The 27117-nt window shown below is 36.6% G+C and overlaps 2 protein-coding genes across 23 annotated transcripts; one reads left to right on the forward strand and one right to left on the reverse strand.

Moving 5' to 3' along the window:
* The first annotated feature begins 125 nt into the window (after positions 1-125).
* Positions 126-3311, forward strand: LOC136777343 (uncharacterized). The gene is made up of 5 exons (XM_066733556.1): positions 126-527; positions 612-845; positions 913-1283; positions 1343-1895; positions 1965-3311. The coding sequence occupies exons 1-5, from the start codon at positions 172-174 to the stop codon at positions 3163-3165; spliced, it is 2715 nt and encodes a 904-aa protein (XP_066589653.1). The 5' UTR covers positions 126-171; the 3' UTR covers positions 3166-3311.
* A 117-nt stretch (positions 3312-3428) lies between these two features.
* ATP8A (ATPase phospholipid transporting 8A1) lies at positions 3429-26881 on the reverse strand. 22 transcript variants are annotated; one of them, XM_066733537.1, is made up of 27 exons: positions 26457-26880; positions 25344-25478; positions 21835-21958; positions 20324-21741; positions 19504-19807; positions 19334-19411; positions 16927-17251; positions 12215-12450; positions 12051-12149; positions 11864-11974; positions 11540-11787; positions 11167-11447; positions 10803-11097; positions 10493-10722; positions 10048-10424; positions 9839-9976; positions 9615-9767; positions 9315-9512; positions 9137-9236; positions 8816-9060; positions 8619-8744; positions 8401-8541; positions 8209-8327; positions 8002-8136; positions 7830-7934; positions 5816-5913; positions 3429-5217 (listed from the first exon to the last, which is right to left on the reverse strand). In XM_066733537.1, exons 7-27 carry the CDS (start codon positions 17234-17236, stop codon positions 5072-5074), a joined length of 3891 nt encoding a protein of 1296 aa, XP_066589634.1. In that variant the 5' UTR covers positions 17237-17251; positions 19334-19411; positions 19504-19807; positions 20324-21741; positions 21835-21958; positions 25344-25478; positions 26457-26880; the 3' UTR covers positions 3429-5071. The 22 variants fall into 22 exon arrangements, with proteins under 22 accessions (XP_066589634.1, XP_066589633.1, XP_066589632.1 ...); XM_066733536.1 differs by having other exon boundaries at positions 19334-19807; positions 21835-21954; XM_066733535.1 differs by having other exon boundaries at positions 19334-19807.
* Positions 26882-27117: the final 236 nt, after the last annotated feature.

Below are 27117 nucleotides of genomic sequence, written 5' to 3' on the forward strand. Positions count from 1 at the left end.
TTCCCGTTGTGGTTGTTTTTTGTTAATAAACAAGAGACACTTCGTATTGGCAAGTTTTTGAGTATTCGGAGAGGAGTGGAGTGAGGAGATAAGAGAAAATTGTAGAATGGACCTGGATGAGGTGGTGAAGATTCTGCGAGGCTCGTGAAAGAGGCGAGAAACTCACAGCGAATGAACGAAACGTGTCAAGGGGGGAAGGCTGCAAGGGGGGGTATAGAAGAGACCGAGCATAACAGGGTTCAGAGACTCTTAACGTGGGAATATTTGGAATTTTACGAAACCGTTCTGGTGGAGTCACCATTTGCAGAGACAACTAGAAATGGCCGAGGATTGCGGGAAGTAGCTCTTGCATTGACGCCCACTAAGCTCATCGTAGGCTGTGATGTCCTAAGGCCCAACCCTGGCTTCCTGTGTCCTCCAGGCGTGGACCCTAGCGTGGAGTCCTTTGAACTAGTCTCTCTTTATCCCTTGGACCTAGTAAGGATCAGCGTCTTCAGGAGGAGACGGAAAAAGACTCTGAAAACGAGGTTAACCGCCACACTACCGCCATCTTCATTTTTCTAAATTCACTTAACCTAACCTAAAAATCCAGAAGAAAGTTCATTCTCCAGGCTGGTAGATGGCAGAACGAGGTACTTCGAACTTGGCGGTATCGAGAGGAGAAACGTCTATTGGAAAATTTGGCGAGAGGAGATCGAGAAGCTGAAGAATCGTTATTACTCGAATAGTTCACGGTCCGAGACTTCGGCTGCGAGCTCCACAAGTACCACTACAACCTTCTATTTGGTATCTTCGGACACTGAGCTGGATCTTCGAGTCAAACGAAATGTGATGAAACGATATAGGTTAGGGAGTCGAACAAATCAAGGGAGACAACTGTGGATCGTAATGTTTCTCTTTGCGTTAATTCAGAATTTGGGCACATTGCGGTGGGGGCGACACTGCATTACCAAAATGGCCGCTGAAAGATGTTTATTTGGGCCCAACGTACACACAGCTGCAGAATGGTAACTATACACCGTTACCGATTAGATTCGCTGGTGGGAGTCTCGAGGAGATTCAGGAGAACCTGAAGGAACGTCCAGTTGTGAAAAAAATGCAGAGTCAAGCCAACCGTAGCTGGCCATTTCCCACCAATTCCCAAAGACGCTCTAAATCGGAGCTATGCGATGTACTGTATTTGAAAAAAAACTTTAAGAAACGAGCAACTTGTAAATGCCCCGGCTGTGTTTCAAAGTTGCAAGTAACGTGGCCTGAAAGCTACGATGACCTTGAAAGTTCTGGTAATTTCTTATTCATTAATTTGTTTAAGAAAATAGACTGATTTCCTCTTTCTACACAGTTGGAAGTTTCCGCAGGACATGCTCGGAGCAGACGCAGGCTCCGAAAGCGAAAAGGAGGAGGGTGCAGAGGGGATTGGCCGTTAGAGTTTCTCGTTTTGGTTCTGGAGTCCCGGAGAAGTGCACGTCCTGCTTATGTTTCGCCAAAAATAAATTTGATCTTCGAGAAATGGCGGAGCTGGCTGTGAGAGTATGGGAGAATGGGGGAGAGGTTAAGGAGAAGGGAGCATTTAGACTATCCAGGCACTCCAGAGGGTACGGTTTTATCGGCTCCCCTCATTTTTTTTGCGCTCTTGGACCTTGGCCCGTTCAGCCTGGAGAACGGTGCTCGGTTCAAGGTCGTAGCTCCAGTGCAGTGGCAATCAGAAGACAACCAGTTGAACCAGAGCTGAGACTGGGAGTCTCCAAACGTCAATTGACCGGAAGCATATCCTGCAGTGACCTGACACCTGGAAAAACCAGATCCTCTGACTCCTCAAGCAAAACCACCAAAGTCATTCTTTTTTGGACTCCTGACTATTGGTACCGACCGAGGGCTGCTGCGATTGTTTACAGGTAAATCTTTTGCATTAATAATAATCTTTATTTGTTTGTGGATGAAATAATTGATTAAATATTGTATAGGGAAATGAGGCAACATTTGGAGTCCATACAAAATTTTCATAGTAGAGAAAATGCTTCTGGGAAAAGGAGGTTTTTCCACTTGAGCCAGAGCTATTCCAGAGGGACACTGGAAAAATCGAGTAGTTTGTTGATCAAATTATTTTCGAGGAGCAAGAGTAAACAGAGAATTCCCAAAGAGCCCAATTCCAAGGGTGGAAAGTGTCATTTGAGGAAACTGATGAGAATGGAACTCAGGGTCACTGCCTGGGACTTTGACAGTACGACCTTGGCCAACCAGTTGACCTTGATCGACCGTGACTTGTTCTTCAGGATTCCAGGAACAGAGATCGAGACTCTTGTGTATCAGAAGTCGTCAAGAAATGCTCCTAATTTTTCTGCCTTCGTGGCTTACAGCCATCGAATCTACTGTTTGATCAGTACTGAGATTTTAGCAGTGAAGGACCTTAAGATGCGTGCGAGGATCGTTTCAAGGTTCATCAGTGCTGCCAAAAAGTGCTTCGACGCTGGTAATTTCCATTCCTGTCGATCCATCTTGGCTGGAATGCAAGCCCCGCCGATCTACAGGTTGAGAAACACTTGGAGCTACTTGAGAAGGTTCCATTCTGGAAAGTACGAGACTTTCGAGAGACTCTGCAAGATCTTCAGGAATCCCTCTGGCAGGATTTATGAGAAAATTTGGTTCAAGGCCGAGCTCAGCCCACCTTGTCTACCCTACGTGGGTCATTTGGTTTCTAAGATTCTCTCGAGTGACCTTGAAAGTGAAACTTGCTGCAAAAAGGCAAGAAAATTCTCAAAGGCCAACAGAAGTTGCGTTGGTAGAGTAATGAATCTTCAGGATCCAGTAAAGTCCGAGGTTAAAGAGACAGGACTAAAAGCATTTTTTGGCACTTTCAAGAGGAAGGAGAGAAAACTACAGGTTTGTAGCATCGGGAGAGAAAGAGAATTGGCCAGAAAATTTACTAATCGTTGGAGAGCACACGTCCTTGAATCAAGGATCCTATGTATGGAGGAGGAGAAGATGAAGAACTTGGGAGTCAAACGACGTCGCGTCCTTCAAGTAGCTTCGTGGTTGAACGATCGTCAAAATTCAGTCAGACTTTACAATTATCCCATCCATTCGCTCTCCCAAGAATTCCTGCTGAAAGCGCGCTACAGGGAGGACCGTGAAAACTTTCCAATCAGCTTAAGACTGGAACCATAAAGTTAATGACATAATACCAGAAATAATTTATCACAATTAATGTGAAAATCATGCAACTTGTAAAAAACGAGAATCTCTATTCTCAAAGACTTTTTGCTCTACAATTCGTCGTAGATTTAGATAATATTTTATCGTTTAGAATTGCTCTTATATACAAGTTTGATAATTGATTTGATTGTACAGTTTTTTTTAATGATAGTCATATTACTCGCTTTCTACAATAAATGTTTTGATTGGGTAGTGGTGAATCAGAACTCTGTCAATTTTTATCATTCTTTTATTCCGAACATTGTGTATACAACCATCGCTATACATATGCACATACACATCTCTCTAATAAGTTTTGTTCTTTTTCAGTCGAAACTTAAAAAAAGTGGTAAAACTTGGGCGGAAGAGTGAAATCGCAAAGTAAACTCGATCTCTCGGTAACGAATCTGACTAGATAACAATGCATATATGTATCTGTATTTACAAATATGAAATGTATGTTAAAAGAATGAGTGAATCACACTGTGAAAAAATTAATGAAACCTAGGAATTTCACATATTGGATTCTACTGACTTTCGTATTTGTACTGAGTGCCATTCGGATAATAACTAATCAAATGACACCCTGTGGTACACTATTGTATATTTATTTAGAAAAATATCTTTTTCTTTGTAAGAATAAAAAATAACCGTAGAATATTATATTATTAAATGCAACGAAATTCAATGTAAGTTTGAGTCAGACAAAACTGAAACATCTAATGTAAATTCAAATAAACATTTCTCGGTGGATAAACAGTCTTCCCGGACATCAAGTATTTTAACTTTGAAAAATCTAGACGTATAATGAGTGATGATTTCGTTTTAACGAAAAAAGACATCTATTATGCTTCGAATATTCGCCCTCGACCAAGAAATAATAGAATATCAACGATCGGAAGTTCGAAGTGAGCTCCTACTTTACACATCGTCCTACCGAGGTACTTATCACTCCATTCTATCTCATTTTTTCCTTATTTACAACTTTTACCTTCGATACAGGTCGTGTATATATCTCACACATTACATAGCTTCAATCTGCAACGAATGATTAATAAAAAAGAGAATTTTTTACCTGGCACACGTTGATTTTACTTTTGGTCCCCAACACTGTCTTAAAAGTATATACTATTATATAAAAAAAAAACTGAATTTGAAAGAAAATTATTCAGATCAAAAACCAAACTTGCTTTAAGAAAATCCAAAAAATATTCCAGATACAAAAAAAAGTTTTACAAATTCGCCAAATATTCACTCCTCAAGTGCTGGGTGCCAAAATTTCAAACTCAAACGTGTTACACAAAATGACGATGCAAGATTGTCTAGATATGAATAAATACTCTGAATTTTATACTTTCGATTTAAAAAAAATATCAGGAATGATATATATATATATAGATATATATATATAAATATATACATAGAATCTCTCTTGAAACGTAGCTAAATATTAGCTTAGAATAAATACAAGATAAAATTTCTGTAGACTTTCGATTGGAATTCGTAATTTCTATTATAGTATACATATCTCCAATTTATTCCAATACCACTGTAATTAAGCAATTTATAAATATAGATATACCAATATACACAAGAGACATGAAAAAATTACTAATTAAAGAACACTGCAAAAAAGAAGTAATACAAATCTCTTGAAAAAAAAAACATAAGCTAATTTCTTTCGTGTAACAAAAAGAAAAATATCGAATAAACGAGGTAAGATTTATTACAGTGATATAGAATGAAGAATTGGCAATTGATTCACGTTGCACTCGTGCGTGAAGTGAGACGTCACGTAAGGCACGACGAGCATTTTATCCATCCTTGCCAGTATTCGTCGACTCTCCAGAATCTCCGATCCAACGATGTTACATTAAGATTACATGCCGCCAGGTTTCGGAAGATTTGTGTCGTAGGCCCTGATGACGTCGGTCTGGGTCACCGAGCCTCCTTCCTCTTGAGAAAACGCGAATCCATCTGCGACACGCAGCATGCGCAACAATAAAGGTCGCCAGTCATTTAAAGCTGATCCGAAGGAACAGTGCATTTTTAGTTAGTTGCAGAAAACAGAAATGCTAAAATGTCGCTTTTTTAATAATGAATTAAATGAGGAGGCCTGAAAACTCATAATTACCAGAGAAATTAATTGATAGAAATGACAAAATGTAAATTGACAAAATAAATTATAACAAAGTGAGAAAATCATTAAAATTGATACAATAGTGCAATAGTGAATTTAGTGTATTTATATTATGTGCGGTTATCGCTGATTACTAATTAACATGCATTAATTACGTGATCTACAAAGCACGTGCTGAATTAAATTTACTGTTCCATGAAGATCTATATATAATAATATTTTATTAACTCTTAAAAAAAGTCATGAAATTATTCTCTTGATTCAGAAAGTGAATGATTTATAATTGTTAATTATCGCTTTGAGTAATTAGTTGCAAAAAGTGAAATTAATTCTGATTTGAAGAAAGAGTACATTAATATAACGCGGAGAGAAAATGGACGGAGGGGCATGCAGAGTTGTCGATGAAACGAGGTAATTTGGTTATAGAAATTGGAATTGGCCACAGACCCGAGAAAACCATTTTGCCTGAACGAGAAAACTTACGTGAAAGCTCCACCTCGACATTAACTCTGGTAGCAGCGTTCGAACGCCTGGTGAAAACGCTTTTAACATTTTTCAGCAGCCGCGCGGTCTCCGTCAATCTGCAAATCCGGTCATTCACGAATTTTTTATTTTCATTAGTCTCATCTGATTTCCCACTGGGAATAAATTCGTCGCTCGCAAATCTCATAGAGATCGTCGATGGATTTCTCTCTTTATCTCGCTCTCCTCCTCTTTTCAACGCATTAAATATTTCCTTCTCTATCACAGTGAATGTGCTGTGCATTCATTGTGCAGAAAGTGATCTGGCTAAATGCAAACCGTGATAAACTAATTTCTACAGTCGATTGAATTAATTCTAAAAATACAATTGTGTCATAATTAATTTCTACGTTTTACAATACTGTGAATTATAAAAAATAATTATTTAATAGAAACGTCAGTTCAATTTCTTCAAATTGAACCACTCGGTTGAATCAAGCTGTTTAATTCAATTGATTGGTTTTGTGTTGGAAACTTATAAAAATTATTTCTTAAATACTACCCACTGAATCTAATAGTGTTGCGGTGTATAAAAGCGACCCTTTTTTAATATTTAGAAACAATCATGCGAGTATAAAAATAGCGGTGACGATATCGCTGCTAGACAGAATCAAATTATAGAACGGAATAACTACTAATGAGATTATTCTTTTCTACTGGGGTACTTACACCTCGCAAGATTGGCGATGGCATGCACAGGCCTGCACGGAATACCATAAATAAAACATCAAAAATACGCATTAACAAACACAGACACAGTAATACCTCTAATTAATACAGGTGTGAAGATCGGTTAGGCTTAATATTAGTTAAACTAATAAAACGATGTGTTACATAATCCGTCACTTCCGGTTATTACAATAGAATATTTTTTCAATTCTTTACAATTCCAGCCAAACATATGCCATTTAAAGTGAAGATAAATCAACGATCAAACCAGAAATGACAGATTCGTCATCTAAGGTTTGTTATTGACAATTTTATTACTAATTATAAAAATTCTTATAATTCATACAAAAATAGATTATAAAAATTGAACGCTAGCATCCTTACAGTACTCTCTGACTGATTTTCTACGTCTGAAAGAATATAATTAACTGTCTCAGCCAAAGAGAACTATGGTCAAATACAATGCATGATCGTTAGATGGAAAATTACAGGGAGCTCTTTTCATCGAGTAAAACTAGTGAAACATTGTGTGCGTATATTTGACTAGAAGCACTTTCCGGTAACTAAATACAAACTACGAAAACAATTACACTGTAAGTACGTCAATTACCATTCGTCTGACGATACGAAAATTATATGAAGCTAGGGAAAGGTTTGCATTTGTTAGGATGGCGATTCAATTATCACTGAAATCAGCTGATTTTTGTAAACTTATCTGTATAATTCTTGGAGAGCACACATATACCATTCTACCTTGATGCGAGGATAGGAGAGGGGCTTGCAAGGTTTTCAAGGACAGGATACACGAACATGTACAGATGAGGCATTTCTCAAAGGGTACACCATCCACCGATTACGTGCCGCGTTAATTGTAAACATTCGCATTTTACTTCGTCTTCTGAATGGCCGCAGCGAAGACCGAAAGTAAAGAAACCATTGTTTCGCCGTTCTTGGTGCCCTGTTATCATTTAGTACACTTAATAATGCAAAATACTATTTTATCCCCAACAATTAGAACCAAACATTAGAATACACTCAAAACTAACGTACATTTCTTTCCAAAACGAATAAATTTTACAATTGTTTATGCTATAAAAGCCGTGCAGGTTTCTTGCTTCAATTATACAAATATATTTTTTAAGATGCAGCTCCCAATGAAATTCATGCACTAAATTAACATTAACTGTTGCCAGATTAAAGATAACAAATTGTTTGTCCCTGTACTGCTAGATGTAGAGTGAGCTTAAAAGTTAAATTATGAGTGTACTCTGGTGTGATAATGTTAGAAAGAGAGAGGTTGACTTACGAGCTCCTGTAGTCCTGGCTACTCAATATCTCACCAGGATCAGACTTTCTTATCTCATTTTCCCTAGCTGCTTCAGTTACAGACTTCCATATGGTATTTTTCACGCTAAAAATCACATTGATATCTCGTTGACCAGAACGTTTTTCTATCAATGATACAGATATTCACTTACGCTTTCACTGTAACATCGAGAAGCAATACTGCACACGGTATAAGTATAAGACCCAGCCAGAACACAGGCGAAGAAAATATCATCCTATCGTTACCCAACATTACAGCACCAACGTTTAAAGCTGGCCAAAAATTACTGAAAGATTAAAGAAACAAAGAATTAATATATTTCTAATATGTTTAAAATAATTGAATTATTAAAAAATACCTGTATATCAATATAAATAAAAACCATAATAAAATTGACCCCCACGTGGCCAAGTGAGTAAGCCAGGTCCACGAGTTCATAGTTAGTCCAGCTTTACCACATACAGTTACTATAACATACTTGAAAAGAAAGACAAAAGATTATTTCATTTGTATCCTGAATTGTAATAGATTTAAATTTTAGGGAACTTACAGTGTAAACAAAATTTCCTAAAACGAGGTAACCTCCATCCCTGCCATTTGCCCATATCACGTCCTGCTTCAAAGCTAGCAGTGGCAGCCAATATAATAACGATGAATGAAGTAGAGCATTAATGATCCAAATCCAAAATACCTTGACGTACAATTAGATCATTAAAATTTTTGAAACAATGCGTATTATTCTATCAAACTAACAGTTGATCAATGAACCTTAATGTTAAATGACGATGCACCATTATTTTTTGTAGCGTATAGCCCAGGATGAGCTAAATGAGTCTCTGCGGAACATACTTTATCGAAAAGCCCCATCGCCAGCGGCGGTGCTGCTGTGAAAACCTATAAAAATAATATAAGTTAAAAGGCAGATTAAAAAAAAACATGTAAAAAATTATCAACGAGATACTCACCACGTTGTAAAGACCTATCGACCATCTCTCGAACAAAATTTGGCCGGACCAGCCGGAATCAATAGCAAACCACAATTCGATAACGTATAAACAAATATTTTTATAAAATGAGTACAATATTAATTTACACATTCTGCTATAGTTCCAGGAACCATGCACAAATAAAAGACGTTTAAGAAAACGGAACTGCGCAATTGAATAATCTGACGCACAAGCCGCTTGAAGGCCTTCCACACCAGAAATACCTAGTGAGAGAGCAGCGATTATGGTTAAAACTACAAGCTAATATTTGCGATAAATGTTTGTATTTGACAAACTTACCAACGCCAATATGAGCCTTTTGTATCATAGCCACATCGTTCGCTCCATCACCAATAGCAAGAGTTACAGCCTTCTTGTTGTGTGTTATTAAGTCAACTACCTAAAATTATTATTATTATTATTACCTTTGTATTTGCATTAGTAAAGAGATATTCATGTTGAGTTTAAAAATTTGTACCTCTGCTTTTTGCATTGGAGAAACTCTGCAGCATATTACAACTTTGCACGCCGAGCATAGTTCCAAAAAGTCCATCCTAATATCGCAAGATAATGCATGGTCCAAAGTATTCCCATCTATTATTAAAGCTACTTCATTTTGGCATTTTAAGTCTATTCCAAAATCTAGACAGCGCTGAATAATAACTTCTCTCGTTTTCTATATAAAAAAGCATATGATGCATAGAGAATATAATTAAATAATACACACACACACAAAACAATATAATAATAAAGACATTTGTCAAATAATTTTTCTTACATCTAAAGAAACTTCATTAATTATGTATAAAGGCATTCCATGCGTGATTAGTTTACAAGAGTAGCCGATGTTAATAGCAGTTTCTTGTTTATCACCAGTTAACACCCATACATTAATGTCGGCTTGAAGAAGGGCTTCAATAGTCTCTGGCACCTGAAGTTTAATAAGAACAAATTATACAAAGAGATAAATAAAGTGAAACTATTTTCAAAAAATTCTTATACTTTATCTTGTAGTTGATCTTCAATAGCAGTTGCTCCCAATAACGTTAATTTTGTTTCAATAAGATCGGCAGCGTTTTCTATTTTCTGTTCTCGATCTGACAAGCTAAGAGAAGCATTGTGGTACGTTTCTTGCCATCGCTAAAATTTATAAAGTGAAATGGTATTGTTGTTCTACTATAACTTCGTATCGTGAACATTCGTAAGCTTACGCGGTAAAGACTATCAGGAATATCAGCAAAGGCGAAACAAAGGGTTCTCAGGCCATCAGACGCAAACGTTTCCAAATGCTCCAAAGTGATTTCTCTAAAATCATCAAGACCATCTTGCTCCATCTCTTGGCTCTCCAAAGATTTCGGCACGAGTCTCTCATAAATTACAGAATCAGCTCCTTTACAAAATAATTTGATTTTACCCTCCGGCGTCTTCACGATAACTGACATTCTTTTCCTAGCAGAAGTAAACTCTATAACATTCAGTATTTCATATCGCAATCTTTCATCCAATGCTACGATTTCAACGTATGCGGGAGTTCGTGTATCAAAAACATAATTGTATTTCTGCGCGCCATCCACCAATGCTCGCTCGTCTGTAGAAAAAATTAGTCGGTTAAAATCCCTTTAATAAAATTTAACAGTATTATTTTTGATCCCTCACCTGGCGAAGCCGCGTGATAAATTATACGATCATCGATTTTTTCAGGTATGACCGTATGACATACAGAAAGCATGACCATAAATTCGTGTAGTATGGCAGCATGATTCATTTTTCGTTTATCAGAAATACTAACAGGATCCTTGATTGATCTCCCATCTAATAAATCTCCAACTAGCTCACTATTAGGTCGCGATGCGCTACTCTCGTCGCTACTGATTGGAATTGGAAGACTAAGCAAAAAAAAACAGAAAATAAGAAATACCCTCTGCATAGACGAAATTCAGTAAGATATATCTAAAATGATATATACTCGTAGATCTTTCCTCCAATGGAGCACTGTTTGAACTCCATTACATTCCTCGTAAGTGTTCCAGTTTTATCAGTGAACACATAATTGACCATTCCCAATTCTTCATTCAAATTACTCGTACGAGCCATTGCGGGAGTATCAGTCTCAGCGTGATACATCTCAATGTCCATATTGATAAATGTAGCCTGTATGAATCTAACCACTTCCAGCGTTACTTGCAGAGAAATTGGTATTAGATTATTGAAGAGAATGATGAATGTGAGTAAGTTAAAGGCAAAATTTTTCGTCATTTCCTCTGTAAGTGAGAAGAGAGATTAAAATTTGAAGCTCGAGGTTTTTAATACCATGTATTAAAATTACAAACCTTCCAAACCCAAATACCAAAGACCCTTCTTTTTGGCATTGGTCCAAACCACATTAAATATGGCAGATAAAAGACACAACAATAATAATATAAAGAACAGCATGAGTATTTGTGTATTTGTCATACGATCCAGCGTTGACCTTTTCAGTGGTGCAGTAGCGGTATTATTTTGCATAAGTTTCGTATCGTGCCCGGTGTAAATAACCACGCCAAAAATCCAACGGGTGTTCCTTAACATGGCACCGCGAAGCAAAAGTTGATCAGGTCCCAATGACACACTCCTGTTAAATTTATTAGAATAAAGCTTGATTTATCAAACTTATATATAATCCAATTTCAAAGATTACATGTAATACCTATTAACGATACTTACTGCTTACTAGTCTCGCGTAAAACTCCATTGAACTCGTACAAATGTCTGTTTGGAGGCTCGCACTGTATATTAGCGCGAAAACTCATCATTTCCATGGTATCCAGAAGATTGGCAGTTTCAGGGTGCGCTTGTCTGATTTTCAGATTGGTCTCCCCGTCGAGATTCGCAGTCTCTATAAAGGACATACCCTGTGGCTCCGATGACGATAGTAAAACCAAATCAGCAGGGAAGAAATTGTTGTTGTGCACCTATACAAAAAATTAACTTTTTCAATAAAATGCATACACAATTGAACAATTATCAAACAGATGGGCGAATCTTTACCTTAACTACATCGCCTACAGCTATAGATCGCCATTGAATCCATTGCCAACGCCCGTCCCTCAATACCTCAACCTCTCTCATGTTAATCTCATCATCAGCCCTGTGCCTTTTCTGGAGCAGATAAAAAAATTCACAATTATAATCTATCATTGATCCAATTTATGAAACAGTGAATAAAGTTTCTTACGATATCCTCAACAATTTCCTTCAAAGCAGAAACGCTCAGTATAAAAATGAGGGGGACTAAAGTTGTGTAACGACCAGTTGGTGATACGTCTGGTATTTGCTGCAAGTAGACATTGAATGAGATTTATTAAATATAAATAAAATATAATCGTGCATTAGCATTACCTGCATGAGTGCAATGAAGAGGAAGAAGCAGTTGCTGTATCGACGAAATTGCTCGAAGAGGAACATAGGTATGAAAGACAGTAGGGAGTATTTTGCTGTGGTGATGTGGTTATTTCTGTACTTCGCTGGCTGATGGGGTGCATTGACAAATACGACTCTCTCATTCTGATCATCGTGGGGATTCGGTGGTTGATCTCCGCACTGCGATCCTCCATTCTCCGTCCTTATGGGACCTGCTACATAAAAATGACTAAAAATCCATTTTTTACCAGAGGAAATTAAATAACCTCCCATAACAATTAATAGAGGTCCTCACAATTGTATTTTCTATTACTGAACCATGCATGACTCTGAACATTAATGATCTGATTCACGACTAAATATTAATAGTCCCAAATAACAGGATTATAAATTATTTATCCCTCGGTACACACAAAGCACGAGTTATGAATAATGGAGTAAATAAAACACCATTAACATACAGAGAGTTTCTACAATTTCAGGGACAAATATTTTATCCCTGGACTATTGCCAACCATATAATCTTTACACAGCCTTTTTGGATTTAACAATAGTTGCGTTAATGTTTTCAACAAAAATAACAATGAATTTTCCTAGAGTCTGTTGGTATAATTTCATTACTACGACAACTTACGGTGTTGATTATGCAAATAAAGACGAATGCAGGATCTAAGTTCATTGAACCATTGCATCACCTTGGCACTTGCGACTTCCATGTTGCTCTTTGTATAATGGTCGAGTACGTCTTACAGCAATATCATTCTCGACGATTTAAATTGCATGAAGCATAAATTCGAGCTAACAGATTACACATGATTCAAATAGTCCACGTATTTTTTACAACATCTCACACCTGGTCAATCTTCAAGGTTGATCCTTGCTAAAAGAAGAACTATACTCTAATAACTGCCTGATATTTACAATAAAATATCCAACAATATCCTTAGAGCGTATCTGTTTTACTGCTAGCAATAAATATTAAAGAGGGCACGGTATCAGCTGTTATCGCGATGCGCTATGTAATTTGCTGGCATAACACACACGAAACATGGAATTCACGCTATGAGCGGTAAAGTCAGTAAAAAACTCAAATTTTCCTTAAGAATAAACACAATACAGATGACTCGAATAAAGTCCAAATATTTGTTACATCTTTCACACCTGACCAATCTTCAAGGTTGATCCTTACTAAAGAACTGTACTAAAAACTACCTGATATTCATAATAAAATATCCAATAATATTCTTATTGCGCATCTGTTCTACTGCTAGCAATAAACATGATAGATGGCACGGTATCAGCTGCTATCACGATGTATTATGCTATTTGCCGACAGGACACAAAATATTTCATGAAATCATGCCACCACCGGCACATGTCAGCAGAAAAAACAAGCATTCTTCAATAATCCTACATACGAGCCCCACTGAACGATTTTTCACAAAAAGAATATTAACTCTCTACAAAACTCGTATTTCGCAATGCAGAAAATCCAGACTTGAATTAAACGAGTCTCTTTAAATTTAGCCACGTTGCGGTTTAAATTACATAACAGAGATCCACGAGCGTCAGTGATCTCTTCATCTCTTGCCAGTTGAAGCGTAAAAAGTTTTGCACGCAACATTATTCATCCTCGTTACTCCATTAATTCCCAAGCGCTAAAGTTACAACGAGATTCACCTCGACGCTTTATCCGATTGATAAACGAGAATACATTGGCACAACGATACGTGAAAATTGAATTAAATAATAAAAAAAGTTCCCTTCAAATTTAGAAGAAAAATCGTCATGTACTTAATAGCAAGGTTAATTCCACTTAAGTAACCTTTACTTGTAATTATCGATACTGGATAAAAATACAATCGAGAAAACTAAACTAAATACAAAGAAAACCAGGAATAAAATCCACTAACAAAGTTTATACCGTTCACTCGACACCTCAGCACGTTCAACTTCTTACCTCGAGCAAAACACAATGTACAAAAATAAACTGACACTTGTTAAGGGTTATCTCGAGTATCGATTTTCAGATGGTACCAGACGGATCGAGATTAACAGGTGGAAATGAGTGAAAAATCACGTGAATACAATTATCCTTTAAGAAACATTATAATATACTATTTAAAATCAACCAAATATGTTAAATATTTAGGAAAACCGTCCGAGTGAACGATAACAACTAAGAAGTCAGTTGAACGAACAATAATAGTCTGGAAGCTCTGGAATGTTATTGAACGTTATCCAGTGATAAAGATTAGGGATGAAGAGCAGAAGAGAGTATCCGCGCCATGGTGGAATTATCTCGCCACACCCCTGTAGACATCGTGGCTCCCCGACACAGTTCTGGCACAAAACACGCAGCGTTTATTGACGCAGCAGCGCAACGGCCATAATCCATGACCTTCCCAGTAAAATCTACTTTACAACGTAAGAGAGCAAAACGCTTCAAGACGCACGCGTGGAATCTCTGTCTGTTCATTGGTCACCGAGTCATTCGGTCGATAAAAGCTTGGTTGATAACCTAGGATTTCCTACTATCGCAATACCCCGGTGCCTTAAGCGAGATAATCCAACTGACGGCTAGCAAACGGATATCCCGTTAAGCAACCTCCAAAGCTTGCCTGAACGCTCGCTGCGATCCCTGCTTAGTCGCAAATGTAGATGGAAATCCTTGAAACGTGTTTGGAATTGCGAATGCCGTTTCGACGCCAATTAAGAACACGAGCAGGTTCCAGGTGACATGGACGTGGATTTTCGCATGAATATGTATGGGCATCGAGCGAATACATTGGCATTCGTTGAAATCCAAACGTGTTCCAGATGAGAAGTCGATTGTAGAGTTTTGAAGCACTGTTATTCTTCGTTGACGTATGCTCCTTGGGCGATTCGTCGTTGTTGAGGAAATAAGAGCACACTGATGCTATTTTTGTGCTACTAGTCGATACGGCACTGGGTGGTAGACGAGGATGACGATGGTGGGTGAGCCAGTCAGTTCCGCTCACGTGCTGCTGTTGCCTATTCCCCTCAGGATAAAACGCATGCGCCTGTCAAAGGCAACAAGTTGGTGGCTCGGTGGCAGTCGCAACGCGACCGATTCACCCATGGACGATGCGTCAGTTCACAGCCCAAGCGAAATGCGGCCCAGCATTGATAAACGTTCTTTCTGGCTCAAGGACACCTCCGACTACTGCCAGAACCAATAAAAAGCCTCCAATATCTTGCACAAGACCAATGCAGCAAAAACACATGCATGCTCTTTTTCTTGAATTATGCTTCACAATTTTCTTCATGTTGCTGGTGAATAAAAAATGTATTCCATTAGTTACTGTATTGGTTATTAGAGCTCTAGTTTCAATAGGTATAAATTGTAATCCAATCAGCTTTGCAAGCTCGGTAATTACCATGTAATTACCCCTACCTTTGGGGATAATATAATAGGGTGGTAATACAAGGTTTCCCAAAGGCTTAATTACATCATTTTGGTAATTGTCAAGTGGACGTAATTGCGTATATCCTTCATCTTTGAATTTCCATCCATGAAAAAATATGTGTTTGTGCCTTGGTTTCTTTCTGTGCAGTCTGGAGGATTTCTCGGTGAATAGATGGCGCACAGTTGCGGATTAATAATTCCATGGAGCTGTAGAAAGAGAAGATAAGGAGTCAATCAATTGGTAAATATAGCTGAATCGCGTAGCTGCCAGCCTCGTGGGCCAAGGACAGAATTTGGAGCGTTGCAAGTCTGAAGTGTTCATGCACTTTTTATGTAAAATCTGGGTTTGCTTATGTTTTAAATCTGATCTATTTTTAAATCTTATAAAGATCAGTTTAAAAATGTGCTGTTATGTACATTGAGATATCAAGAAAGGTGTCTATGCACTTTTCTTATAAAATGTAGGTTTTTTGCTTTCCATAATTCATCCATTTTTACATTTTAACAAGATCAAATTGCTCCAATTTAAACAAGTATCATCATACTCATTGGGAATTCAAATAAAGTGTGTATACACTGTTTATGTAAGAAGCGCGTTCGTTTACATTTCAAAATTGATTCATTGTTAAACCAACAGAATTAGATAATACCTATTCGGACAACTGCCACCATACTCATTGAGATACAAGGAAAAGGTAACCATACTTTCTTCACATAAAACCTAGGTTCTCTTATCTTCCAAAACTGATCCATTTTTAAATACAAACAAAATCAAATGAATCCAATTTAAAATAGCATCATTATATCCAATGGGACAAGAAAAAAGGTGTTCATACCTTTTCCCTACAAAATCCATCTACCTCAACTTAAAAACCTCCTCAATTTTTAAATACCAACAAGATCAAATCACTCCAATTAAAAACACACCACCGCACCTATAAATACACAAGAAAAACGTCCACATCTTTCTCATACAATATTTATCTTTCTTTACCTCCCAAAACTGATTCATTTTTAAATATTAACAAGATCAGATTACTCCAATTTAAAAAAGCGTCACCACACCCACTGAGATACAAGAAATGCTCGCCAGCTTCTTGTTATGCAACGTGTGGGTGTCGCTATACTTATCTCATCGTGTGATGATCCACTCTACAAATGGCTACTCAGTCGTTAATTAACGCTCCTTAAACCTTCTGACAAGCTGTGTAAAGAATATACAAGGCTGTTTTTTTTTCTTCAAGATCGAATTATCTATAACCTTGGCTATTGATATCAGAAGGATCCGTTTCCTGGAGTTCTATATGTTCCCTCGTTCTGCTGCGACCTCTCGCAAGATTATCCAGTCTGATACCGATATTATCCACGTTATCAATGTCACCAAGATCGATGGGGCTTCCAACGATGTAGGGGCCTGATTCTGTAGATTCGACGACCTCCTGGGCATTGCAGCTCTCGGCAGTTTGCTCGGCTGTTGGCGAATCGTCCATGTGCGGTATCGAGGAGAGATCCGGGGGTGTGAACGGCCTTAAAGGCACCGGACTGGGGATCCCCCTCGCAGAAGGCTGCATCGAGCGTGCCGGAGCCTGAAAACGACATGAAAACTTCAGAAAAATATGCACTGTTGAACTTTCAAATTATTCGTTTTTTTTCCACACACGAAACTAATTAAGTAATATCCAAGATTTTTAAAATCGTGTTTCTTAGGTTTGCAATAATCATGGAGCTTTTGTGTAAAGTTTTGCTTATCGTTTTAAGAGATGCTTTATCCTTACTTGTACATCGTGGATTATCTTAGATATATCTAATTTAATTAGTCTCGTGTGTGTGGACTGAAAATATTGAATCAGTGCCAATAAATTATATTTAAGATTTTTAAACTATTATCTTTAAGATTGCAGTGATAATACATGGAACTATGGTGTAACTTTCTACTTATCATTCTAAGAGATCAATTGTTTTACTCAAATATTTTTTCTGTTATATTAAATAATTTTAATTTAATTATTTTCGTGTAGAGACTAAAAATATTTTATTAGTACAAATAAATTATATCTAAATTTTTGAGACTAGTGTTCCTATAGACTGTAATAACAATAAATAGAACTCTGATGTAACTTTCTACTTATCGTTCTAAGAAATCAGTTGTCTTATTTACAGACTCGTTCGATTAAATTATCTTGGATAGTTCTAATTTAAGCTGTCTCGTGTTTATAATGAAAATATTGTATCAACGTAATTGTACGATATCCAAATTTGTTAATCTCTGATTTGCAACAATAATAATAATTCAATTCTAACATTATATATATATATATATATAAAATTCTGTTTATCATCCTCAGAGATCAATTACCTCACCCACACCCTTATTCGATAATCTTAGACAATTCTAATTGAAATTATTTCCAGTATACACTGAAAATATTACAACAGTATATATATATATATATATATATATACATCAATATAAGCGTTATAATTAGATATCCGATAAACCCCGAGAGACCCGGTGATTCCACCGGAAACTTTACAAAGTTTTTCGCCCGGTCAAAACTTTGCCGGAGCACGAATCAATTTCCTGATTGAATACACGGATGACTAAGAAAAACTCTCAACGTGCCTCGAGTCGCTAAGCGACGTTTCCGGCAGCGTGTAAACTTTTTAACGCTTAAAAAAAATTGCATAACACCAATTACACCCGACGATCGTTTCAATGGAAATATTTCCTGAGGTTTTCAGATTTTAATCTCTGCACACACGCACATGTGCTGGAAAAAATACCGGGAAAAATACTGAAAAATGAACGTGGAATTTTGCGAGGAAAAAAAGAAACAAAGTTGAAAGAAAACTGAAAGAACGCCGCAGCCCTGACCGCGTTTGAATTAGTTGTGTTAAGTGGACGAGGAAGAAAGCTGGTGAAAAACCACGTAACCGCCTCTCCTCGAGATCTCGGAACGTGTCGTGGAAATAGTTGGATTTCAAAGAATGTATATACATGTGTATAGGTGAAAAAATTGCTATTGTGCTAAATAATGCTCGACTTAAACTATATATATATATATATATATATATATATATATATGTCTACGCTTATTTCTATGATTCAAACGTGCAGGTCGTTAAAAAATATATCGTCGCTCGATTGTCCCATAAATAACGCACTTTACAGAAATATTTATCACTGGAAACACTGCAGTGGTTTGCAGAAATTGAATTTTTGAGTTATTCGAAGTTTTAACAGAGTTATTGTTATTTCACTCTTTGTTCAATGCGCCTTATTAACAGTCGTTAGGTTTTTAGTAGGATTAAAAATATGAATAAGTAGATTTTTTTTAAACTAAGTTATTGTTATTTAACGATTTATATTCAAGAAGCTTTTTAATCGTGATTTTTTTTTTTATTGTATCAAAATAAGAAATCTATAAATTATTCAATTTTTAACATCGAGTTGCTCATTATTATCAAATATTTTATTCAAGAAGCTTCTTAATCGTGATGTTTTTTTATTTTACCAAAACACAAAATCTATAAATTATTCAATTTTTAACATCGAGTTGCTCATTATTATCAAATATTTTATTCAAGAAGCTTCTCAATCGTGATTTTTTTTATTTTACCAAAACACAAAATCTATAAATTATAGAATTTCTAACATAGTTACTCACTACGATCAGACGTTTCGTCCGAGGCAGCTTCTTAACACCCGTTGTTTTTAATCAAGTCTTTTCGTATTTTCACTAAAACTAAAAATCTAAGTTATTAGATTTTTCAACGTCGAGTTACTCACTACTACGAAACGCTTTATCCGAGGCGGTTTCTTAACCCTCGTTCTTACAAATTTCATTAATCTCCGTTCAATTATTCTTCCTCCACGTTGCTTTCACTGACGTTTAAAACTTTGCAACAATCCACATCACTCCTGAGCCTGTGAGGCTACATTAACGAATAGGGAAGCAACGAAATCGAAACCCAATAACTGTTTGCCAAGTACAACACTCGATACAATCACGCTCTCATTTATCTTATCAGGCTACCATTCTTTCGTCGACTAATCAAATTGAAAACTCACTAGCTAAGTTTTCTAAGTAGATATAAAGTCACAGCAAAGTCTCATAAATTTATCTCAAAGTGCTACAATTCTAATGAAGAGATTACAGTAATTACCGAATTAATATAAGAAAATACATGATTAATTAATTTAACAGAGTTGATGAGGTGAACAGCAATATGAGTCGAAGTTGCTGATGCGAGAAATTTTCAGCGATGTTAATACAATTTCTTTCGAATGAATATAAAAACTTTAATTATTAATTAATTAATTAAACAGGATTAATGAGATATAATAGTAATATGACTCGAAATTGGCGATACGAGAAATTCTCAGCAATTTGAATACAATTCTTTATCAAATTAATATAAAATTAATTTATGAAGTAAGATCGATGAGATATAAACAAATACAAAAAATTATTATATACAATGACATAAAAGTGACCAATTTTATTAACAAAGAAAGCAATATGACTCGAAATTGCTGGTACGAGGAACTTTCAGCAATTTAAATACAATTATTAATCGAATTAATAAAAAAAATTATGTAATTAACTTATGAAGCATGATTGATTAGATATAAACAAATATAAAAAAATTATTACAATGACATAAAAGCGACCAATTTGGTTAGCAGAGAAAGCAAGATGACTCGAAGTTGCTGGTACGAGGAACTTTCAGGAACTGGAGTACTGTTCTTGGACGATTGTGTATTGTATCACGTGGACAGTAAAGGTCGTAGTCACCGATGACAAGGTCCCAAGTGGAGAGATGATACTTTACAATGATAATGATGATGATAATGATGAATGAAGATTTTTCCAGCTGGAGCAATCGACGTTTCTTGATTAAAACCGATGGGTAGGTTTTTATCCACAAAAATCATAGTTGTTTATACGGAACACCAGCTGAATTCACATGCTGCGTGGCTGCGAGACACACGCGGACTGATAGAAATTTCCAGCAGATCGATAACGCAGGACACAAGGCTAGGCCTGATAAGATCGAGAATCCAGAACTGCTAATTCTGTGAAAAGCTCGAATACCGGTCTATTATCTTGACTATCAAATTTTACGTTAGATTGCTAATTGATCATTCAGACTTTGTATGTATGACAATAAAAGTAATTCAATTCAGACACGTAATCCAGTACTGGCATCAAGTATAATAAAAAATAAATTTATAGTTACATGTGATTTTTTACATAATTTTCTAATTTTGTCTCCTAGCAGTAATCGATCATAATTATAATAGAGGACATAATGTTAGGCCTAATAAAATCGAGAATTTAGAATTGGAAATTCTGATGTGAAAGCTTAAATTACTTCGCTATCGAATTTCATGTTAGCTTACTAACTGATAGTTCAGACTTTGTATTACAATAGCAGTAATTCAATTTAGAAATTTAATACATTACTGGTACTGAATAGAATAAAAAATAAATTCCTAGTTACAAGTGATTTTGTTACATAATTTTCCAAGCTCATCCTCTAGCAGTAATCGATCATAATTATAACACAGGACACAAGGTTAAGCCTAATAAACTCGAGAATTCAGAGAAGGAAACTCTGATGCCAAAGCTCGAATTATCCTGCTACCACATTTCACATGAGATTACCAATTGATAATTCAGACTTTGTAATACAATAACAGTGATTTAATCCAGAACTTTAATCCAGTACTGGGACCAAGTATATATAGTAAAAAAGAAATTCCTTGCTGCACGTGATTTTGTTATACAGTTTTCCAGGCTCATCTTCTAGCAGCAATCGATCATAATCACAATGTAGCTGCAAGCATCAAGGTCGTTCACTGTCACTGGAGGTATTATTGGTAGCTGCACGTATCTCTTGAATAATAAATTCCCATCGACTCTGCCAGGTTAATTAGTCGATACTCGCAATTTCTCCAGTATAATTCCTCAGCACGCACGTATAGCAATTCCACACAGGTCACTTTCCTTCCTGGCATGTTCCAGCTTTATTCCTTCCAGTTTATTATCGAAGCCCTCGTTGTTGTGGGCTGCGTTCGTTGTGATTGAAAAAAAAAGGTTGATTAATTAGAGATATGGAATGATAAATTTCCATCGACTATGTCAGGTTAATTAGTCAGTACTCGCAGTTTCTCCAGCATAATTCCTCATCACAGATGCGGCTGTCCCACACAGGTCACTTTCCTTCCTGGCCCGTTACAGGTTTATTTTTTCTCGTTGCATTATCAAACTCTCGTCGTGGACTGGCTTTGTTATGATTAAAAAAATATTTGATTAATTTGGAGGTATTAGTCGAGGCTGTGGTTTGGAGGGGGTGGAAAATTTTGGGAAATTAATTTTCAAGAAGTTAGTTAATTCAATTACTTTTTTTATACTTGAAAAACAAAAGAAAATGATTTATTAATTAATTAGTTTCTTTCAGACTGATTTGATGAAAATAAAGAATTTTGAAAAATAAATTTTTAAGTTTTGTTTGATTCAACTGCGTTTGTTATAATTAAAAAAATAAAAACAGAAAATAGTTCATCGATCAGTGACATTATTCGAAACAAGTTTGAAGGGAGTAGAGAATTTCAAGAGGTGGTTATATCAACTGTTTGGTTTATGCAAAAGGGCAAGGACCTTTATAGGGTGTGAAATGTCAATTACCAATCCCTCGAGAGTGACGTTACAAAATAATCCGAGCTAGGGACGACCTATAAGACCCGCTGCTAACCAGCAAACCATGTAATTGTTGCGTTCTACATCGACTTTCCTCGCTGATACTCTAATAATCCTTCGACCAATCGTGTCACCGCATTAAAACGTCATTATTGGTTAAATCCTCTATTAAAGTTTATATATATATATATATATATATATTTATATTATTTTTCATACACACACAACAATTATGAGTAATTCTGTAACTCATGCGACTATCAATATTTTATATTTTTAATTTTATAGCGATAACCGCGATAAGAAGAATACAAAAAGTAATAGTCACATATCAGATAGATAAGAATGTCCGATAGTGATATGCAGCTGATACATAGAAAGACGGTTCGCGTATCATAATTCAATAACAGACATTTAAATGTATCTGATATATGTAATTGCTATTTTACATTTACCAACTATTGTGGTACTCTTCCATAGTTCAATATGAATTTACAATAATAATTCTGAAGTATAAGACTGTCTTTACAATGTATTGAAAGTTTACTATAGAACTCTCTCTTTATCCGCTTAGCTGGAAATTTAATTTTACAAGATTATAATTTGTTAATGATAACCGAAATATACAAGATTACAATTTTTGGGTGATAATTGATAAATATCTCAATTTTCTTCGCATTTGAATCATGAGACGCGATTGTTTCTCGAAGGGAAGTACATTTATAAGTAAATAAAGACATGCCCATACCGCCGTCGAGCACTTACCACTTATATAAAATGTAAATTTGCAATAACAATTGTGAAGTAGAAAAGAAGTTATATGACTGTCGTTGTGACGTTATAAACATTTTTTACAATATATGTAGCTCTTAGTATGATATTCTTTCTTTTTCTATTTCACTAAAAATTTAATTTTACAAAATTATAATTTCTTAATGATAATCGAAATGTACAATATTACAATTTTTTAGTGATAATTGATAAATATCTGAATTTTCTTCCGCAGTTCAACCATGAAACGCGATTGTTTCTCGAAGGGAAGTACATTTATAAGTAGATAAAGACATGCTTATACCGCCGTCGATCACTAACCACTTATATAAAATATAAATTTACAATAGCAATGGTGAACAACAAAGTAACTTACAACTGTCATTGCAACGTTATAAGCATTTTTTACCATATATATGTAACTATTAGTATACGATTCTCACTTTATCTATTTAGCTGAAAATTTAATTTTAAAAGCTTACACTTTCTTAAGGATAATCGATAAGTATTAAAATTTTCTTCCACAGTTCCATGTAAATTTAGAGTAACAATTGTCGAGTACAAACCCGGCAAACACGAATGCCTGGTTTATAAAGAGCCAATATTGGCCCAACAATGGCAATATTGGGCCAACCTTGGTCCTTTATGAATTCCGACATTCGTGTTTGCTGATAAATTACTTACGACTCTCGTTGTAACGCTGCGAACACTTATTACAACATACGTTACTCTTATTATAGAATTCTTTCTTTATCTGTTCAACTAGCAACTTAATTTTACAAGATTATGATTTTTTAGAGATAATCGCTAAATATAACAATTTTCTTCCACAGTTCAATGTAAATTTACAATAACAATCATGGAGTACAAGGTAACTTACGACCGTCGTTGTAATGTTACAAAGACTGTTTATAATATATATATAACCCTTGCTACAGGATTCTCCCTTTATCTATTTACCTAGCAGACGAAGGAGCGCATCGTGAAAAATTTACGCGGGCAAAAATAGCCCTAAAAATGAGATTGCATTATTAAAAGCTGGGGTGGAGCCTATTCCTAGGTATATGTTTGTGTTTGTAAAGAAAAATATCCGCATCGGCTAGACGGTAAACAGAGAAAGAAGGGGAGGTAAAGGCGTGACGTAGTTGAAAGCCCAACCTAAGTAAACTCTGCCGTCTGTGTTGTCATAGTACGCGTATTATATATTGTGCCGAAGCAAAGAAGGCTTGCACTAGTGTTATTGGAACTAGCCTCGGATCGTTAACGTTAACGATCCTGATCTTCCGATGAAACACGCGAAAAGCCACACCCCTATTTTGCCCTTTCAACCAATGAAACATCTTACCTCAGCTTGTAAACACTTCTTATCCTTCGACACACCTCGTGAAACTTCGGCCAGCTCCCAAAGAAAACATTGCTGCTTCCTAGAATCTCATATTCACTACTCTGACTGGTTCAATGTTTTGCTTCTCTCATACCGTGAACATCTCGTCACGATTTTTTCGTCCCGTTATAATTCAATAAGCACACAGCCTCGTTCCGGAGGTCGTGGCGCCCACGACGACTTTTACAACATGGTATATAATTATACATATTCACTCCGAACGCTACGTTTGCCAGAACAGAGATGCGAATGAAATTTTCTGCGATGCTTTGTTATTGAAAAACTGCTTCTTGTTTATTCAATTTTGCACGATGTAAGGAATTCATGGTTTTGCTAACGTTCATTCGACCCGCGAGCTTATTAGCCTGTATGTTTATAGACAGTGGTAGTATAGTGTGCACTTTCCCTCACAACTTACCTTTTTGCTTTGAAATACGAGCTAAAGTCAATCACAACAAAGGGAAAGTGTATTGAAAAGGTTTTTAGTTTTTTATTTACACGCCAAGCCAATCTAATTATTTCCTAGAATTTCGCGTAGAGTGGTGAAAAAGAAGGGGGCGATAAGCCGTAAAAAGGAGAGGGGAGTGTTTTTTTATACGCCTAGGGGATTCCATTAGAAATTCGTGGAAGATTATCGCTGAGATAAATTTGCCTTATGTTCTGCAGACACGAGCGTAACATCACGACAACTTATTCAAGAAGTTATTGTTTCCCAGGGCGTGGCTAGACTTGTAAGGGGCGCTCGACCCAAATTATACCAATAAAAGCTTTCTGTGATTAAACACGCGGCGAGCTGGATATTTTGTGCCCACTCACCCAATGCATTGTTCCAGATTAAATGTTATTATCCCTTTTCCACGCAAAGCTTAAATCATTTTCATAATTGTCCGTCTCGCGGGTGTTCATATCTCCTTTCCCCCTGTTCCAGGGCCGATAAAGATCGCGTTAATCCTGTAATACATAGAAGAAAAAAAAACAATTAACTTTGTGTACACCGGGCGTGTTGAAAAGCTAGCGGTAAGCTAGCAATGGGAGATTCTTTTTAAGTCTGCGGTAAAAAGTCCGGACGAACTTTCGTATATTTTAATTGATTTTGGCTCTAACCATCCGTCGTTTATTTAAATTCTACCGTGCATGTTTTTCCCTACTTATAAGATCAGGAATGTAGCAGGTGCAATGTGTGAATCATCGCGAACCTTTGGAATTGTGCGATTTCCGAGCTATCGATCATTTGCGCTGAAAATTATTGCAAGGCCAGATGGTATACCCTGCAGGTCACTGAATGAAAGAAGCGACTTTTATCGACTTGGCTCGCATTTACGCAAATAGCACGCTTTACCTGGAAAATCACGGATCGTTCATAACTACCAGCTAGCGGCCAAAATTATTCAATTCCAATAATCTCGTTGATATAGATCAATTTTTTTCTACTAGTCCACAAAGCGTGCATCTACAGGATAATTAATTCTTTATACCTTGAGGCAAAAATAGAACGAACCAATAGCCATGGAAAACACAAAAATACGTATTCTCTCATTGTCCGAGCGTTTATCTATTTTGATCTATCCTCGCTTGACGTAAGCTACGTTACGGTAACGAATAGCTAAAAAGAAAGGATAAAAAAAACTGTGGATCGAGCTGAATTTTCAAGTAACACCACCGACTGATGTACTCTTTGTTGTCGGGAGAACATACATATTTATCAATTTTTATGCCAATTATTCCGCTAGGTAAAGAGGGAGTATTGGTACGACTAAGTGCAATTTAATTGAAGAATTAGTCGAATGAGGAAGGTTTTTATACTGATGGTGATCTTGAGTGGTTTTGACGGTTCTGACGTAAAACTTGTAGTGACCTAACCTCCAAACTTCGCCCGTCACTTTCACTCGTGGCGAAAAACGGGGCTATGCTAAATAAAATGGCACTCACCAACGGCGTATTGCGTGACGGGAACAGCTAAGCTATTGAGTTCGTATCGCCAACAGGTCAGCATTTCACGAAAAGGATGATATCCAGGTGAAAATCGTGAGGGATGAGACACGCGCGAAAATCACGGACTCGCGTCTTGAAGCGAAAACTTGGTAGGGGAAGGGTTGAAGGAGGGAGAATAAAAAGGGCGCGGACGCGATTTTGGATTTGGAAATTAGCGAATGGTGTACTCAGGATTGCTTAGATTTGGCCATTTCACGACTGATCCACTTCGCTGTCTTTAGTTGATCGAGGATTAATCGGAAAAACCAGCAGGCGCTCGCGAAGCCAACTTATAACACAACGTTTACGTTTCGCTCGTGGTCAACAACAGACACAAAATAGTGAGTAGAGGCGCGCGTTGTTCTTCCACGTGCGACACTCTCGGAGACTCTGTCACCTGTCAGAATGGAAAACCCCGATAGAGGGGGGCAACCTTATCCATCGTGGTCATTCCACCTTCATACTAAGAAACTCTAAGAAATCCTCTTAGATTTTTCTTTCATATAGCTTGTCTTATTCAGCTGAAAATAAAAACAACCACGTTAATTGAACGAATATGCGCGCGCCCCCCTCGCGCGGGAGGTGGAGAGAATCATTGAGAGGATAATAAAAAAAAAGT

Source organism: Prorops nasuta, unplaced genomic scaffold, assembly GCF_024137725.1.
Source record: "Prorops nasuta isolate Cenicafe-Biocafe unplaced genomic scaffold, Cenicafe_Pnas_1.2 PNAS00011, whole genome shotgun sequence".
Lineage (NCBI taxonomy): Eukaryota > Metazoa > Arthropoda > Insecta > Hymenoptera > Bethylidae > Prorops > Prorops nasuta.